This window comes from Sorex araneus, chromosome 3 (genome assembly GCF_027595985.1).
Source record: "Sorex araneus isolate mSorAra2 chromosome 3, mSorAra2.pri, whole genome shotgun sequence".
Lineage (NCBI taxonomy): Eukaryota > Metazoa > Chordata > Mammalia > Eulipotyphla > Soricidae > Sorex > Sorex araneus.
The window spans coordinates 38,637,252-38,656,027 of NC_073304.1; the positions used below are offsets into that span (position 1 = coordinate 38,637,252).

General features: G+C 42.7%; 1 protein-coding gene across 1 annotated transcript in view; it reads right to left on the reverse strand.

The window, feature by feature from the left end:
* PRKCH (protein kinase C eta) overlaps positions 1-18,776 on the reverse strand; it is a 251,635-nt gene that overhangs the window by 14,706 nt on the left and 218,153 nt on the right. The window contains exons 11-12 of the mRNA XM_004612376.2: positions 6,404-6,542; positions 5,439-5,627 (exon numbers count right to left, since the gene is read on the reverse strand). Coding sequence (XP_004612433.1) covers positions 5,439-5,627; positions 6,404-6,542 — 328 coding nt within the window. The remainder of the gene's footprint in view (positions 1-5,438; positions 5,628-6,403; positions 6,543-18,776) is intronic.

Consider the following 18,776-nt stretch of genomic DNA (forward strand, 5'->3'; position numbering starts at 1 on the left):
GTTCCGTCAGCCTTATCTCCTAACCCCCTGCAGCCCATATCTTTGCTCACTACACACCACAGTGCTTTTCAAATGGATTTCTTTTCTCAAGTTCTATGTGCTTTGAAGGCTAGTTAACTTCTCTTCAACTTCTATGTTCAGTTTAAAAGTGTCTCCTAGAATTCTCCATGACACTGAAGTTAGAGGCATCTTTAAGGACAAAACACCACTCTCCAAGGAAAAATAAATATATGGGACTACATTAAACTAAGAAGCTTCTGCACCTGAAAGGAAACTATGACCAGAATATAAAGACAGCCCACAGACTGGGAGAAATTATTTACCCACCACTCACCCAACAAAGGGTTAATATCCAAGATATATAAAGTACTGGTGGAGGGAGCTGGAGCAATAGTACAGCGGGTAGGGCATTTGCCTTGCACACGGCTAACCTGGATTCGATTTCCAGCATCCCATCTGGTCTCTGAGCACTGCCAGGGGTGATTCCTGAGTGCAGAGCCAGGAGTAACCCCTGTGCATTGGCAGGTGTGACCCAAAAAGCAATAATAATAATAATAATAATAATAATAATAATAATTAAGCGCTGGTAGAAATTCCACAAGGAAAAAATATCTAGCCCTATCAAAAACTGAGCAGAAGAGATGAACAGGAATGTCTTAGAAGAAGAAATACAAATGGCAAAAGAGAAAAAGAAAAAAAAAAGAAAAATGCTCAATATCACTAATTGTCAAGGAAATGCAAATCAAAACAACACAGAAATTGGCACTTATCAAAAAGATCAACAACCAGTGTTGTCGAGGATGTGGGGAAAAAGGGACCCTCATCCACTGCTAGTGGGAATGTTGACTGGTCCAGTCTTTTGGGAAAATATGCACATTTCTCAAAAGAACTACAAATTGAGTTTCCCTATCACCCACCACTTCCATTCCTGGGAATATACCCCAGGTCCCAAAAGCACAATGTAGAAAATACATCTGCACTCCTATTTTCACTGCAGTACAATATATAATAGCAAAAAATATGGAAACAACCCAATCCCCACAAACACATGACTGTTTAAAGAAACTTTGGTACATATACAAAATGGAATATGATTCAGCTATAAGCAAAGAGAAAGTCAAGAAATTTGCTGTAACATGGATTGGTCTGGAGAATAACAAGCTGAGTGAAACCAGAGGGAGAGGAATAAACTCAGAATATACAGAATTCCGATATACAGAATATAAAGAAACCAGTTAGGGGAATATCAAACGCCCAATGATAAAAGAAGCAAAGAACAGGAAGACTGGTCTCTAGTAGGAAGCTTGCCACTGAGCTGGGTAAAGGGGAGAAGTTAGGGAAGAGAGCACTTGGACAAGAAGCAGGGGAAATTCCTGCCACAGAGGCAGGCTGGGGAGTGGGAGGAAAACTGGGGACATTGGTGGAGGACAGTAGGCTCTGGTGATGGGATTGGCGCTGAAACAATATATACCTGAAAATCATACATATCTTTTCTAACTTTGTAATTCATGGTGAGTCGATTAAAACAGAAAGAAAAATCTCTCCTCAGGATGGTCCAGATGAGTTTGCATCTGTTACATGTTCTAAAAGCATCTTATACTTTTTCTGACTAAATTATAACCATTTAGTGACTGTTAATTTGAATTTAGTGATGAAAAACTATTTCATTTTTTAAGGCATCTGTCTCCATCCCTACTTAAGTGGATTATAAATTCAAGGAGGGCTGGGAAGATATGTGCCTTGCTTTCCCACCCACAGCATAGGTCCACGGCTGTTTTGCATAAACCATTGCTATAAGCCTGTTCAATGAAGAGGTGGACCAGTATCTTTTGGCTATTCGTATTGGGCACATGTATCTCTGATTTAGATAGAAAGCAGCTACGCAAAACAATTCTCTCAGCAATAAAAATCTAATTCTGCCTCATCTATAATGAAGCACCTAATAAGCTTGATATTGGTTGATTGTTCAAGGAAAGGATGAGGGTAATGACACTGCTCGGCAGGTTATGAAAATTACTGCTTATGACTTAACAATGCTATTAACTTGCTCCTAAACTGTCACACTACTGTGGAAATGCTTTCATATATACCCATGTGTTTAAAGCGGGCACTGTGGTGTCAGCATCACTGTTTCACAAAGGCAGATGCTAAAAAAGCAGTGGCAAAAGCAGAACAAGGCCTCATGTCTCCACCTGGGGCGTGCTCTCTTCTGTCTCCCCTGTGCAGGAAATTCACCTTTTGGTATTTCATCTATCAAGCAGGGATTTAGAAAGTTTAATAGGTCTCTACACTTTTGAATAGGGGTTGGAAGGGGAACACACAGTGGTGCTCAGGGCTTTTACCTGGTTCTGCACTCAGGGATCAATCCGGGCAGGGCTCGGGGAACCATTTATGGAGCTGGGATCAAACCTGGGTTAATCTCATGCAAGGAAGTGCCCCTATCCACTGTACTATCTCTCCTGCCATTAGTAAAAATGTTTTCTAGATTTTCCAGCCTACAATTTTGTGTTTAATGTTTTAGAGTTCCCGTGAGTAAAGACAAATGATTACAATCCAAAATTGTCTTCCTGCATGTCTTCCTGACAATTCTTAGGACACCTTCCAATGGATTTAAATAAGTCAATGTCTATGCCCATATTCTCTGTCCAATGCTTCCATGATCATTCCAACCCTCTCCTGAGTTCCAGATGTACACAGCCCAACTGCATAGTATATAGAAAAATGTCTGAATTCTGAATGTCTTCCTGACCCTTCAAGGTCCACATGTCCTAATGTCACTTATATTGCCTCACCCAGCCACTCTCTTAGCAATCACTCCTATAACACAGACATGGTAATCAGCTCTTTGAAGATGCACTTTATGTATCACCTCAATGCTTAGCCTAGATTATTTACTCCACCCAATACTTTTTTCTTTCTTGTCACCTCTACAGAGCAATGTCATGTTCCTTAACCCTAGGTTTACTTATTTTGGGGGGTGGGGTTAGAGCCACACCCAGTGGTACTCTGGGAATGTTCTGGACTTTGAGCTTATCAGTCACTCCTGAGCATGCTTTGGGGGACCATATGTGGTATAGAGGATTGAACCTGGGTGGTCACATACAAAACAAGTGTCACACATCCTATATTATCTCTGGTGAATACTAATCCCTAGCTTTAATGCCATTTTCTTGTGTAACCTTCCTTCACCTAGCCCCCACAAACAGCTCAGACCAGTCCTCCTACTCAGTAAGCTAAGTATTCATTTAAATATTCTCACTCTTCCTACACTGTGGCCAAGTTTTTCAGCATTTAAAAACATGCCTAGCTGAGGGAAAGCATCTAACAAGTATTTGCTGAATTGAACTAAACAGGGATTCTAATTTCCCAATTTATCAGTTTCTCCTTCCAAGCATCACAGACTTATCTCAAGTCAACAGAATACAATTGTTCCTGGAGTATGGTGTGATTCTCATGAGAAATCCCTAAATAACAATGTATTAGAACCAAATATTGTCATACTGTATCTTACTTTACTGTAAGTTAAATAGATGTACGACTCCTGCCTTGTGGGTCTGAAGCACAGGGAAGCCTTTTCTACTGACTCTTTTTATGGTACAGTAGGAAACACTCACATGCTGATTTGGACTAACTTGGGTGCCAAAAATGTGGAACTTTGTGGATACAGATAAATGAATGGGAAGAGTAAGAAAAATGAGGAATGGCTAAGTATTTTCTAGAATAGAACCCTAGGCTTGGAAATAGGAACATCTGGATTCTGATGCTAATTTTCATTGTTTTAAAAAAATGTGACATAATATACAGAATATAAAGTCTACCCTCTTTAAGTGTAGTGTTCAGCAACAACAAATATATTTACTTTCTTTTGTAACACCAACAACCATCTGCAGAACAAAGCCAACAGTAACACCAACCATCTGGGAAACATTTACAAACTCAAACTCCATAACCCTAAAACGTTCCCTCCCTATCTCTCCCTCAGTCACAGCCTCTGCAAACGCCATTTTACTTGCTTCCCTGTGAGGTATCTTGTGTAAGTAGAATCATACCTGTGTTCCTTTGTGTCTAGATTTCATTAAGCGTGTCTTCAAGATTCATGCATGTGTTCGAATTTCCTTCCTTTCGTGGCTAAATTGTATTCCACTATATGTATATATAACACTTTATCACCTGTTGATGAACATTTGAGTTGCTTCCACTCTTTCTGTACTGTGTATGCTGCTGAGAACACAGGTGTTCAAATACCTGCTTCAGTGCCTACTTTCAATTCTTCTGGATATACAAGCAAAAAGGAAATGGTTGGCCCACGCGTAGTTTGATGTTGTCTGTTTTGAGGAACTGCCTATCATCCTGTTTGTCACAATGGCCATCTCATTTTCCTTTCCCATGTGTGATGTCTAAGGATATAATTAACTTGTTTAAAGTGCTTATATTTCCTACCTAGAAAACTAAGCTATTTTTAGCATCTTTATTCCTCTTATGGGTAACATATTACCACATGGTGGTATTATTATTATTATTATTATTATTTATTTGAAGCAAAATAGTTCTTACTGAAAGAAATTTAGAGAGATGTAAGGAGAGAGACACAGAGAGAAATGTATTTAAGAAAGAACATGGGCTTCTCCAGAGTGAAAAAGCCCATGATTTTATTAACTAATATAATATAGAATAGATCCAATTTATATGCTTTCTTGTTTTCAGAATAGAGGCATCCAATCTATGTTTTCTCCTCACTTCAAAATAACACCTCCCTCCAGCATGATACCTTAAACAAAGGCAAAAATGTCTTTCAACACAGTAAGGTACATCACAACTAAATCTTGGGTTTGATTCTTGGTTGCATATGGATAATGTGGAAGCAAAAGAGATTTGTAAAGCTTTAGAAACATCTACCTTCAAAGCCCCCTTCATCCTGTACCTGGGACATTAACAATGAAACTGTCAATTCCATAACAAACCAGGAGGGCATTTACTTCTTCCAGCATCTTGGTGGGTCCCGATTGTGTGAAACAGGAGCATCTCTTCACCTACACTAAAGTCATAAGTGATAGAAATAAGCCCTCACTTCACAGAAGTCAGAATTCTTTGAAAGTGCAAAATTAAGCAAAACAACATATAATAAAGTCAGGCTCTCAAAGGATGCCCACATGTTCCCTTTCTATCAATATCCTAATAAATAAATGAAATGGCTTCATGTGAAGACCTGCTATATTTGACATTGAGCAAACAAAGCTATCAACTTTTCTATCAAATTGCTATCACAATTGGCCCAGAAATCACTGTTGCCTAAGAAAAGAAAACAGCCCGAGAGAACTCCAGTTCTTTGATTTTACAGATTAACACACACTTTTCTGTTAAGAGTTGGTGGCTTAATGGTGGGAAAAAAACGAGGTGGTGTGCATTAGGCCGAAAGCCAAGGGGACAGTCAGACTTACCGACCGTAGGATCCCGGTGGCGTCTTCATGCAGCCATGTGGGGTACACTACTTCATCATTAAGGATGGCTTCAAAGAGATCATCTTCGTTCTCTGCCTCGAAGGGAGCATGGCCACACAGCATCTCGTAAAGCAGCACACCCATTGCCCACCAGTCTACTGCGGGTCCATAGAGCATCTCCTGGAGAATCTGTGCAAAAGGGCAAGGGGAGGAATGCATTGTACTTCTGACTCATGGAGTCCTTAATGCCCCAGGGAAGTGATGGGTTAGCAAATGAAACAAAAGAGGGAGACGGAGCATTCTGCACTAGCTGGGATGCTCCATTCCATCTCCAGAAAGTTGTGTGTTTTCCATGGGGCTACCTCAGAGGTTGCCATGTCAACGACCTCCTTCTACGTCCTTCTGAGGCAATGCCAGTGTATATCTGAAATGGAAGGGGTATGACATGGGGTTCACTCACTAGCATGGAAAAAGATCAAGAGCCCTCCTGTCATTGTTACAGGGGACTGGGATAAAAGCAGAGTAAAGGCAAAGAGGAAAAACAATTGAGAGAAATACTTTTCCTCCTGCAAAGCCAAGTCCTAAAGTAACTGTAAGGTTTATTAATTTTTTAAAAAAAAAAATTTAATTCAAATTCTTAGTTGAGCATAGGGCACCGAGAATCATCATCCACCCAATAAGTCTTTAAGAGGTGTAGAGGCATTCATCTCAAGAATACCTAAAAAGTGGGGGCAAATGTGGGGCCAGTGAGATATCTTAAAGGGCTGGAACACAAGCTTTGCTGCAGAGGACCTTCTCTGACCTCTGAAATCACATGATCTCATGAGTACCACCAGAAGTAGTCCTATGCACCACCAAACATGGTGCATAAACCTAAGCACTGACAAAAAATACAGCCTATGGCAATTCTGGCGAGGGTAACTACAGAGCTCAAGTTTCCAAAGAGGCAAAACAGGTATACTTACCTCTGGAGCAATATAGTCAGGCGTGCCGCAGAAAGTTGCTGTGGTGACCCCATTGCAGATCCCTTCCTTGCACATTCCGAAGTCGGCCAGTTTGCAGTGACCTTCATGGTCCAACAGCACATTGTCTAGTTTCAGATCTCTGAAAAGGAACAAAGAATTGCATATGGTAAGTGACCCAGGCTCCAAATCCTCCTCTGGGACAAGCTAACCCAGGCAAGGAGTGATCAGCCACACAGCAAGGTCCTGCATGGCTGAGGGGACTTCCTGCAGACTCTTCAGGTTATCTGGATGGGTCTCATGGATCCTCGATGCAGTTCCACATCATGGGTGTAACCACATAAAATACTGGAGGCTGTGCTTAGAAACTGGGAACAGAAAGTGACTTTTCCAGGCTTCCTATGTATCCTGGGCCCATTCTGTGCCTAATTCTCTCTTTAAAAATTTATCTCTGTCCACTGGACTTCACTTAGTGAACATTCATGAGGCAAAGATAAGCTGTACATCAAGAGGACAGATGACTATCCCTAAGGAACTCAGTGCAATCAGGAGACAAGTATTGGCTAAGAATTTAAGCTTTATTTTGGGCAAAATATAGTGAAACCAATAAATATGTGTTCAACATACATACATGCATAAATGTAAACATACACATGCAAACAAATACAGAACCAGCTGTTGAATGACAGATGGTGTGTCGAAAGTGCTGTGAGAGAAACAGACGGGCAATAATCCCTTTCAGTGAGAAGGACAGTCCCACAGGAGAAGTCAACATTAAGTTGGGACTTAAAACATAAGTAGAGTCTTCCAGATGATGAAGGGGTAGGCAAAGATCATTGACAGCAGAGGATGGAGCTAGGACAGAGCCAGATATGGGGATGTGAAGAACAAGTAGACTCAGGACACGGCTCCCCCAACCCCCCTTCACACACACACACCACTGCCTATGTTATAGTGAGGCTGGAGAATACAGGAAAAAAGCTAGGCTCAAACTATGAAAGGCCACCCTCAGGAATTTTGGTAATTTACTTGGACAAAATGGACCTACTGAAGTTCTCTAATTAAGAGAGTAAAAGGATCCCAGCTGAATAGGAAGAAAAATGTAAACCAGTTAGAGTCAGTTAGAATGGTTCAGAAATATTTGGAAGCTGAAATAAGACAGGAACCAAATGGAATGGAAAATGATAGGCCAGTTGGCTTTGGTGAAAATCAGTCACAAGGCATCTGGTGTCCATGTAGAGGCAGATGTGGAGAGGACCGGAAATGGTGGTGCTGTCTTGGTGGACACATTAACAAGCAAGAAGAAGAAAAACAGGAGTATGACAGCAGGCCTTGCTTGGGTGACTAACCAGATACAGGAACTTTAGGAGGTTCAGTGGAGCACAGTGATCCCAGGACAAAGGTAATTTTCATCTCTCCCCTCAATCCCCGGTTGGAGAATCACTCACGGGAAGAGAATTTCCAGCAGCAAAACTCTTTGATGAAAAAAGGTTCCAAAGCAGGGAGAAAAAAAGGTTCCAAAGTAGGAATATTGATATTGATATCAATATCAAGGAATATTGATAACAGAGCTCCTTTCTGCTCTGGAACTCCAGGACAGTGGCCCTTGTGGAGTGGGGACAGGCACTCCACAAACAAAAGGGGCTGCTCTCCCAATATACCATCCCACTTACCAAGGCTTTGGAGCACTTGGTTCTCCCATTCATGCACATCTGGTGCCAAGTGCAACCCCCATCACCACAGTGGGCTGCAAACAAGTCCTATGAACCACAACTGCCAGCCCTTAGATTCAGCGTGAAGAGCACAGAATCACAAACTTGTCCAGGGGTGATTCCTTCACACTTGGCTTTGTTAAGGGGCCGTATGCTCACAGGCAAATCACACAGACTTATGGGAGGAGGCAGCTATGCACACAGTGGAGAAAATGCAGGTGATTTCCCTGATCTGGACTTACATACAATTGCCAGTGCCAGCATGTGAGCCACCACAGCTGGGGCCCCAGGCTGTGCTGTGGGCACGAAGGCGTCCCCGCACTATGACATCTTCACAGTGGCAGCAGCTGGTGGCCGTCGTGGATCACCACAGCTGTGGCAGGTAGTGGCTGGCACACTCAAGACTTCATTTTCCTGCCCTTGCTCTGAGAATAAAGGTCTGTGGACCAGCTTGGCCAGAGGAAGAAGACTGGTCTCTGTCCAGAGGAAGGTCACAGTGCGGCTCGAGAGGCAGGTGATGACAGAACTGGAGCAGCCAGTTTCCACGCTGGGTCCTGTGACCTGACACGGCCATGCAGGTCTCACAGAGGGAGGTTACTGGGAGACAGCAAGGAATGGAAACGAAGCCCTGTTTTCCAGGAATTCCCGGTAAGCAAGAGACACTCGAGCAGCAGCGTTTTCTTGTCCTGCAGGGATGGGATCACAGAGCTCCATTCTGCTCTGGAACTCCAGGACGGTGGCCCTTGTGGAGTGGGGACAGGCATGAGGGTACCTGTCCAGCTGCTGCAGACACCAATCCCTCTTCACCTCTGAACCCACCCTGGCATGGACCCCATCATCACCCTGCCTTGTCCATGGCAAATCCTACTTCCCACACAAGCACAAACTTTGTGAGCTTAGTCCAGTCTACACACACACACACACACACACACACACACAGACACACAGACACACAGAGCCAGACAGACTCAGCCACAGGCAGGTGGACTTAGGAGAGCGGGGGGAGGTCCAGGTCGGTGGGGGGGGGGGGGGACTTCCAGGAGCTCAGGTCCCTGTGACTTGGGAGCTGATAGGGGTCTCCCAAATGTGAAGCTCACCCGCAGCGGCCTCACACTCAGGAGACCCCTATCAGCGCCTGGGAGTCTGGCTCCGCTGGGACTGAGGCAAACATGAAAGGCGGCTGGCCAGGGGAGAGATTAGAGGCTGCAGCCTAGAGCTAGTAAGGCTGGGGCCAGGGCGCCGGCGGGGAGGAACATGACTGAATCCGGGCGCTGGCTTTATCAGCACAAGTTCTAGCCCAGCGAGCCAGGCCTGTGTGGACCTGTGCCCAGAGCACTCTGACTCTCACATTTCCAAACAAGGTTACTGAGTTTCTGGTTTCTCCCCGAAGCCGTTAGTTATTGCCTGCAAAGAGCTCAGAAGGGATTTTCTTAGGTAACAGAAACAAGTGCTAACAAACCCTGAGAGGTCTGAAGAGATCACCTGTGATTGCTCAGCAGAGCCTGGAACTACCATTCCAGGTTCGATTGTGTATTACTCAGCGGCGGTCATGAGAAGAAAGCTGTTCCGGAGGCGGGAGTGCTTTGCCATCACTTTCATCATCTGCCCTCTGCACAGAGGAGCCTGGGCTCCACGCTCCAGTGCTCGAAGCAGAAAGGAGCAGTACAAGAGGCCACAACTCATCCTGGTCCCAGGAGGCTGAGGGCACTGAAGCAAGTGAGTCGGCTCTGAGCTGCCATCTCTAAGTGCAGGCCCTCTCACAGCTGCATGAGCAGGGGACATGCTCTTGACTGATTCACATCACGATGAATCTCTGACTTGGGGAATCCCAAAGGGAAGTTTGATTAAACACATGCTCTCATCCCCGGGTGTCATTTTTGCCCCCACTGCGGTCTCCCGATGCCAGCTAAGCAGCATCTTCACCTCTAGAGCAGCATTTCTCAACCTTTTCCCCACTTGTTTCCTTCCTTTGCACCCCCTTCACCTGTCCATAACCTAGTCTCAGGAGATGCTCCCTGCCCCGCCCCACTTTTTTAATGCATTTTTTGCCTGTGGTCTCCTTAGAATGTTGGGGGAGAGGAGGGGTGGGCACAGGGGTTTCCTGTGGCCTCTGGTTGAGAAATTCAGTTCTACACTACCCAGTTTCCACCTCAATCACAACATATCCTGCACTGTATTCCAGAATGATCCATCTCTGCAGCCAGCTCCCCGCGCAGCTGAGGTGAAGCCTTACTCCTTTTCTCATGCCGGTTTGGTCCTGGAGGAAGGTGCAGACCAATGAGATAAGCAAAAACCTCTGAGACGGGCACCTGCAAGCCACCCAGCCCACTCTGAGCCTGTCCTATTCTTAGAAGGAAGTTAGTGCCATAAAATCCCATTTGGACCAATGTTCCAGAGTAATTAAACTATAAAAAAAAATGTCATGTGGCCTTACTCCTTTGAGACAGATTCCAGAGGAAAATGAAGAATGTGAAAATAAATATAAAATTTCTGTTCCAGTAATGGAGAAGAGCGAGCGCTGGAGGAGGAGGCCATTATAAAGCAGAGTGGACCACAGCATAATCCTCTTTCTGGCCAGCATCCAGATGGCTCAGGACACTGCGAGGGCTAGTCAAACAGACGCAGAGGTTACAGAGCCGTTTATGGCCATGGCCAGCTTCCATTCCAAGGGCAAATCATTATCTTTGTTAAAAATAAGCAAAAGAGAAAAAAAAAGATTTTGAGTCATCCTGTAACTCCCAGACTTAATTTGAAATATGTAGAGGTCAGGTTTTGGCTTTGGGAGTTTCTCCACCTCCTCTGCCAATGTGTAACTCAGCAGCCAAACTCAACAAGGATACACAATGAAGATTACAAGTTCATACAGGGTAGAGGCTCAGAATCCTAAATGCCAAGTGCACAATTATGGGCTCATCACTCATTAGCTCACAGCGCTTTTGTCATGCAAGCATAGAAAGGTAAAAGAGTAACTATTCACTTTGGTTGCTTGAAAGATACATTGTTCTTGCTGGGCAGTCAGGGATCCTAAGATGCCCACAGCACTTTCAGAGATCATTCCTAAGTAGTTGAGGACAAAGGAAATTCAGAAATTGTATTTATGTTGTTTCTACCATGAGCTATTCCAAGAAAAAGAGGCTGAATGACTGACAAGGCTTACAACTAGATCACTGGAATCAATTCCTCTTCCAAAAGAAATAAAGGCAAATTGTTGAGAGCTGGCTTCTTGAACAAACCCAAAGAGACTATTCAGGAACGATTTTTCATGCATTTAAAGAACAATGAAGCATGGACGATTTTAAGTATATACAAATGTATACAAGACATGACCTTTAGCCCAGAGACACTCAATGAGAGCAGAATCATGTGTGCCCAATCTTATTTCAGCTATATGTTTACTCCCGTGCTCTTTTTTCAAGATATAAAGCCATCTTACCTATAAATATTTTAATATTTGAATCAAAATGACAACAATTCTTATTTATTTTTTGGTCTTGGTCACTCCTGGCAGTGTTCAGGGTCACTTCTGGAGGGCTTAGAGAGACCATAAGTGGGGCCAAGGTTCAAACCTGGGTTGGCCTCATGGAGGCAAGTACCCTGTCTGCTGCTGTGCTATAGCTTGACCTAGGACAATTCTTTAATTCAAAAGGACACACACACACACACACACACAGGCTAAAAATACTATTTTAAGTACATTACTTTTTGTCTCTTTGCTCACTGGGGTATGTTCCCTTGAAAGAAGCTTCTGTCACAGAGAGAAGAATCTTAGTGTCCTTACTAGCTAGTACACACTGACCCTTCACAAAACGCAAAGTTCTTTGTCCTTATTCTATCCTCAAAACAGCCTTAAAGAAAGCACCTCATTCTTGGGGTGTCCTATCCCAGCACCATGTGCTAACATTTTTTCTTTACCCTCAATGGGGCATTCCACTCTGGACTTACCTGCATCCCAGCTCTTTCGTGCATTCTCATTTACAGCACTAGTCCTTGGAGCCTTATGGGACCTTTAGGGTATGGATCTCCTTGGATTTCTTTTCTTTTGAGTGCTCTCTACTCCCTCTCTCCCTTTCCTTCTCCCTCCCTCCCTCCCTCCCTCCCTCCCTCCCTCCCTCCCTCCCTCCCTCCCTCCCTCCCTCCCTCCCTCCCTTCCTCTTTCTCTCTTTCCCCCTCTCTCCATCTCCCACCCTCTCTTAATAAAAATACTTTACTTCAAACAAATTTTTCAAAGCCTATAAGTCAACCCTAAGATCATTCTGCTAGTCAGGGGTACAGCCAGATTTGCACTCAGCTTGCTCACCTCCTTCCACCAAGACCTGGGCTTCTAACCCACTGCCACAGGCACCCTCTTTGAATGTATCCGTACTGTTAGTCCTCTAGACAAACTGTTTCCCAAGAGGACTTTAGTCATCAAAATAAGAACCATCAGACAGAATCAAATATCCTGCGACTATACTCTAACAAAGGGACATTTCTGAAAACACCATGAAATAAATAATCAAAATTCTGCACAAGAAAATAATCTTTTATGCTTTGTTTTTTGAGGGAGGCCAATGGATTTTATATAGCCCTTGAAGACACACATTTGCATATCAAATATCTCTCTGGTGCTCAGATATTCAGAAGATTAATTCACTGTCTTCTTCTAAGGAAGACAAGTTGGCCTGTGGGCAAAAGTTAAGAAGTAACACTGAATAGAGAGTACATTTGGATTATGATACTTAACTTCAAAACAAAAATATGTAGGGCTAACTTGTGCTTGAGTATCTGTTTATATAAACTTGGAAATGAAGTAAACGAGTTTGATTGATGGAGGATGTAATTCTAAGGAGACCGTGATATTAGAGCAGAGATGGGGGTGGGGTGGGGTGGGGTGGGGAGATACAGCCCATCAAAGAAAGAGAAATTATCACTAGGAGCTGGGATTCAGGTAAGGCAAATGGAGTGCCTACATATGTCATCAAAAAACAAAAAGCCAGATTCATTGTGCTGAGTTGGTATAATTAATAAAGAGAATTTAAAAATGGAAAACGTGGGGCTGGAGTGATAGCACAGCGGGTAGGGCGTTTGCCTTGCATGCGGCCGACCCGGGTTTGAATCCCAGCATCCCATATGGTCCCGAGTACCGCCAGGAGTGATTCCTGAGTGCGTGAGCCAGGAATGACCCCGGTGCATTGCCGGGTGTGACCCAAAAAGCAAAAGAAAAAAAATAAAACAAAAATAAAAATGGAAAACGTGTAAAATTTTAAAATACGGTATATGTGCAAATTTTGCTTTTATCATGAGTTAGATGGTATTGCCATTCATGTATTAACCTATTACAAGGCATTCCTCTGTTTGTCCACTCAACAAATCTTTGAGTGTCATCCACGAGCCAGGTGATATTCAGGGGACTCAAATTCTGAAGGAGACAAGAGACAGTAGAACTCCAGTAAAGTTAAAACCAGTGAGGGTTTCTGTCTTTAACTCAAGGAAAGAAAAATCTATGAGACGAATCTTACACAATAGAGAAATGGTGTTAATTTTACAACAATTTCATTTATAAAGTGGAGGAGAGGGAATGAGGGAGAAAATAGGGAGTTCTGTTGGGTATCTTAGGGGAGTATCCAGTAAAAAAAATGATGGTGGCTTGGACTAGGTGGGCCATTGAGGAATAGAGAACTGGAGGCTCCAGGGCTATTAGTGGGAGAAAGTGCTGGGATTTAAAAGTAATGGAAGAATATGCAGGATAAGAAAGACAGTATGACTATGTTCTGGCTCACATAATTTATCTTGGACCTTTTAGGCTATTTTTTACGACATCCAAGTGGGGGTGTTTATAATAGGCAACTGAATATACATGTCTAGAATTCAGAGGAAAGTCTGGACTGGAAATAAAAACTTGAGAATCATTAACTGGGTGTGGACCAGTTCACCTGGGGAGAAGGAATGAAATGAGAAGAGAGAGCGAGCTTGGGACCAAGCCGAGAGAAGAGTGTCCTGAGGATATAATCCTTGTTCCTTCTTGTATTCACCACAAACACAAGAGACAAATTCTATTAGAGTGAACAGCCTCGCTGAGTGACCTGGGCTCATTTATTTTCTGCAGGACCATCCATCCATACTCTTGTGAAGGTTTCAAAGGACTAGAAAACATTAACTTTTCACATTCGAAATCTTCTAATGGATTTTTTTCTAAGTCAAACTCACAACCAGCACCACATGCTGTGATGCTCTGCAAGTTCAAATTTAAGTATTTCATCTTATAAAGATGCTTGATGCTATATCACTCATAATAGCAAAACTTGGAAACAAGCTAACTAGCTACTAACAGGGAAATGGCTACAAAATTTTGACCTACCATGACAGAATTTTATTGAAGTTGCTAAATCATGGATGAAAAATGTAGTAGAACATTTATGATATAATTTTCACATGTCTTAAAAATAACTTCTGATCATAAGAATAATACTTGTCTTATAGAAAATTCAAAATTTTCTGAAAAAAAATCATGGAGAAATGACAAGTAATAGTTTTCCAATCTTTTATTCTCAAAACTATTTGGATATATTTGAACTTGCTCTTCTCACTAAACATACTTTGGACATATCTCTATGCAATAAATCTGCCTCATTGTTATTATAAAGATATACTTTAATTTTACTGATTTCCTCTCCATGAATACCTACATTGTGTCTAATAGTTTGCCATTTCTAAGAATAAAGTAGTAAACATTAGCACATAGGTAGGAAGTTTGTATAAAATATTGTTTTAGTAGATGAAATGTTCTGCCAAATGGTACAAATGTTTAAAATATTTTGAGTAACTGCTCTCCAAAAAGGTTGTGTCAATTTATACTCTTACCAACAATATATAAGAGCTTACTGACTTCTTGCATAGTCTTAGTGGCATAGTCTTACCAAACTGCTAGGGGAAAATGATCCTAATTTCATTTTGAGCTTCAGTTTTCACTTCGATTCTTCACTATTTGTGAGGCTAAGCTTCAAAATAATATCTTTAATGGCCATCTGTTTTTATTCTGTTTACCTATTCACATTTTTACAAGCTATCTTCTCAGTTATTTTTTTAGAAGCTCATTCTATTTTACATTAAAGATAACTGATTAAATTGATTACATATATTGTTTGGTTTGTCATTATTGTTGCTTATGGTTTAAGTTTCAATTTTTATATAGTCAATTAACCTTTCCTTCACTATTATTTACTTTTGCCCCACCCACGTGTTTGAGATATTGGGGGCCTTCAGGATAGCCTTGGAGCAAGTGACAGGTCCAAGGACTGAACAATAATCTCCTGCCTGCCTGGGCACTTCTAAAGCCATGAGTCTTCTCCTGGGTCTCAATCAACCCTTCCTTTGTAGATGCTGGGTTATATGATTTGTCTATAAACTGAAAAATTCTGTATCAACAAAACACAATTGAAAATAAATTACTATTATAATGGAGGGCTAGAGGGAAAGGTATAGCACTGTAGCACTGTTCTCCTGTTGTTCATTGATTTGCTCGAGAAGGCACCAGTAACGTCTCCATTGTGAGACTTGTTACTGTTTTTGGCATATTGAATACACCATGGCTAGCTTGCCAGGCTCTACCTTGTGGGCGGAATACTCTCTGTAGCTTGCCAGGCTCTCTGAAAGGGACGGAGAAATTGAACCTGGGTTGGCTGCGTGCAAGGCAAACATCCTACCCACTGTGCTATCGCTTGGAGGGAAAGGTGAGAAAAGATAAGAGAGATAAAAAAAGGTGAGAAAAGATAATAGATAAAAAAAAAATCTATTTCTGAGTGGTACATTTGTGAACTATCTTTTTTTGAACTATCTTTTTTTATTTTCTAAATTCATTATTGGAATTAAGTACACTTTGATAATCAATAAATGTCTTAATTTTCATCCTTTAAAAAATCCCTTGATGGGGTTCCAGTGATAGTACAGTGGGCAGGACATTTGCTTTGCACGCAGCTGACTTGGGTTTAATTTCCAGCACCCTACATGGTCTCCCAAGCACCCCCAGGAGTAATTCCTGAGTGTTGACCCAGGATTACTCCTGAGCATTGTCCTGCATGACCCAACCTCTCACCATCAAACTCCTTTGGAGCTAGGTAGTATAACAAGTAGGGCTCTTGCCTTTCATCTGGCTGACCTAGGTTCAATCTCCAGCACCTCATGTAGGCCCCTGAGCCCTTCCAGAAGTGATCCCTGAGCACAGAGCTAGGAGTAAGCCCTGGGCACACAGAGTATAGCCCCGAAACAAAATGAAAAACAATCCTCTTAGGGTCTGGAGAAATATTACAGCAGGTAGGGCACTTTTCTTTATGTAATTGAAGTGGGTTGATCCCCAGCACCTCAAATGGTCTCCAGAGTACTGCCAGGAATAATCCTTGAGTGCAGAGCCAGGAATTAATTCTTGAGTCTGTCAGGTATGCTCCCCACTCCCCAACCACAACCCCTTCACATTTAAATTTCAAATTCTCAAGAAAGATTTCTAAGAACGGAAGGATTTCTCCTGATCTCCAGACTCATGGGTCAGATGGAAATACAGCACTATAATTACTTCAGGAACCTGAACATTTGTGGACTCAGAATTCTGAACTAGTTGCCATAAGCTCATTACACACATCTCACCTTCCCAAATAACCTTAAATGTCTACCATATATATCACTGTCATGGGTAGCATATGTATTTTCAATAGCCCTATGACACACCCATGCCATCTAAACCAGGTATAGAAATGATGCCCTGCTAAGAGGTACAACATTTCTAATGATTACATGACGTTCCACCCATGTCATTTCTCCCCATGAAATGACAGCTGATCTGTTTTTTCGAGGCTGGTACTGGCTAACAAATACTAGAAACATGAACATTAATCACCAAGATTTTTTGTGTGACTTAATTCATTTTCTAATGAATGGAGAAATGTTAAGAAAACAAATTCCTGGTGCCAAAGCAATAGTACAGTGGAGGGGAGATCTGCACTCCATATAGGCCTGTGAGCACCATCAGGAATGATGCCCGATTACAGAGCCAGAAGCAAGCCCTGGGCATTGCCAGGAGTGGCCCAAAAATTAAAAGGAAGTAAGGGAGGGCAGAAGAGAGGGAGGGAGAGAGGGAAATAAAAAGGGAGGCTGAGAGGAAGGGAGGGAAAGAGGGAAAATATTTTTCTATCCAGGAAGTAATACCATATCTCCTCTGAGACTCTTTCACCCTAACCCTTTCATATTTCCTACCCATAGCAACATGAGATAAAAAATGATCATACAAGTGACTCTGCAAGTCTAACTAAAGTCTTTTAAAGCAGGGCCAGAGACTCGAAAACTAATCCCTATAGGCCAGGTGTTGGGCCTCATCCAGTTTGGCTGTTTGATGTGCCCGGTATGCAGGCAGTATGCCCACACCTTCCCCCACCACTGTGTATGCAAAAGAGCTGCTTCACTTGGGCAAAGGGGCTGAGAAACTATCCTCTTACCTTATCTTATGGCAGGCAAAAAAAAAAAAAGTACAACAACAATGAAAACCACGCACAGACCCTCTGAAATGCATGAGGCACTGAGCCTGATCTTTGCCCAGCGTGTAGGGCTGACTTCTCCATAAGGTTCTCAAATAAATGAGTCATCTTGCTGACACGGAGCTTCTAAATACTATTTTTCATTCCATTCCCATTCTTGGCTCCAAGATAGTTGAAATTCCCCACTGAAGTGGCACAAATTTATTTTGCAGCTCTTTACAGTGCTTTACTTTAATAGCTGCCAAAAAAGCCTCCTTCACAGACACTCCTTGCCAGAATGCTTCCTAAAGAGAGTCTAGTGTGTCGGTGCACTCACGGAAGGAAGGGCACAACATAAGGATGCCCATGGAATAACAGGTGCTTGGTGACTAGGGGCTCCTGGCTCTTGAGTCCAGCTTTGACAACACAGAGAAGATGCTGGGACCAACAATACACTTGGACTTGACAGTCAGGGACAGTCTAGTGGTCAACATACTGAGTCCTACATAACTCCTCAGGCTTCTCCAGGGCAGAGAGCCAAGGATCATGGTCCATGGAAAAAATCACCTGCCTGGACAGTCTTGCAGCCTTGCTGCAGAATCCAACAAGAAGATGGAGCTCCAAGCAAGACCACAGGTAGGACCAGAGAACCTCAGATGCTGAGTGCCTATAAGCAAGGGACCAGAAAAGAAGTGCCTTACTGGTAGCCACTGGTAGCCTGCTGGGTACGAGTAAAGACAGGAGGAAATGAATGAATTTTGATGAGGAATCAGAGTATTAAGCACCAAGACTTCAGCTTTTAGTTGATGACACATTTTATAAGTTTAAATCACCTGTGTACCCACCTCCCTCTCCCAAGGACCCAAATGACCCTGCCGTTCAAGCCCCTGCTCCTAACCCAACTGTGTGGATCAGTTCTGTTATGTTGCCTTTGGCCCTTTGTTGCTCCCTTACTGTGTAACTTTAAGTCCCATATAAGAGACAGACCATTCTATATCTATCTCTTTCTTTCTGAGTGACTTCACTCAGCATGGTATCCTCTGGTTCCATCTCTGTTTCAGCAACTTGCAGTCTTTTGTTCTTTCTTAGAGCTGCACAGTGCAAAGTATTCCACTGTTCATATATACTACAACTTCCTGATCCATTCATTGGTAGTTGGGCACGTGGGTTGTTTCCATATCTTGG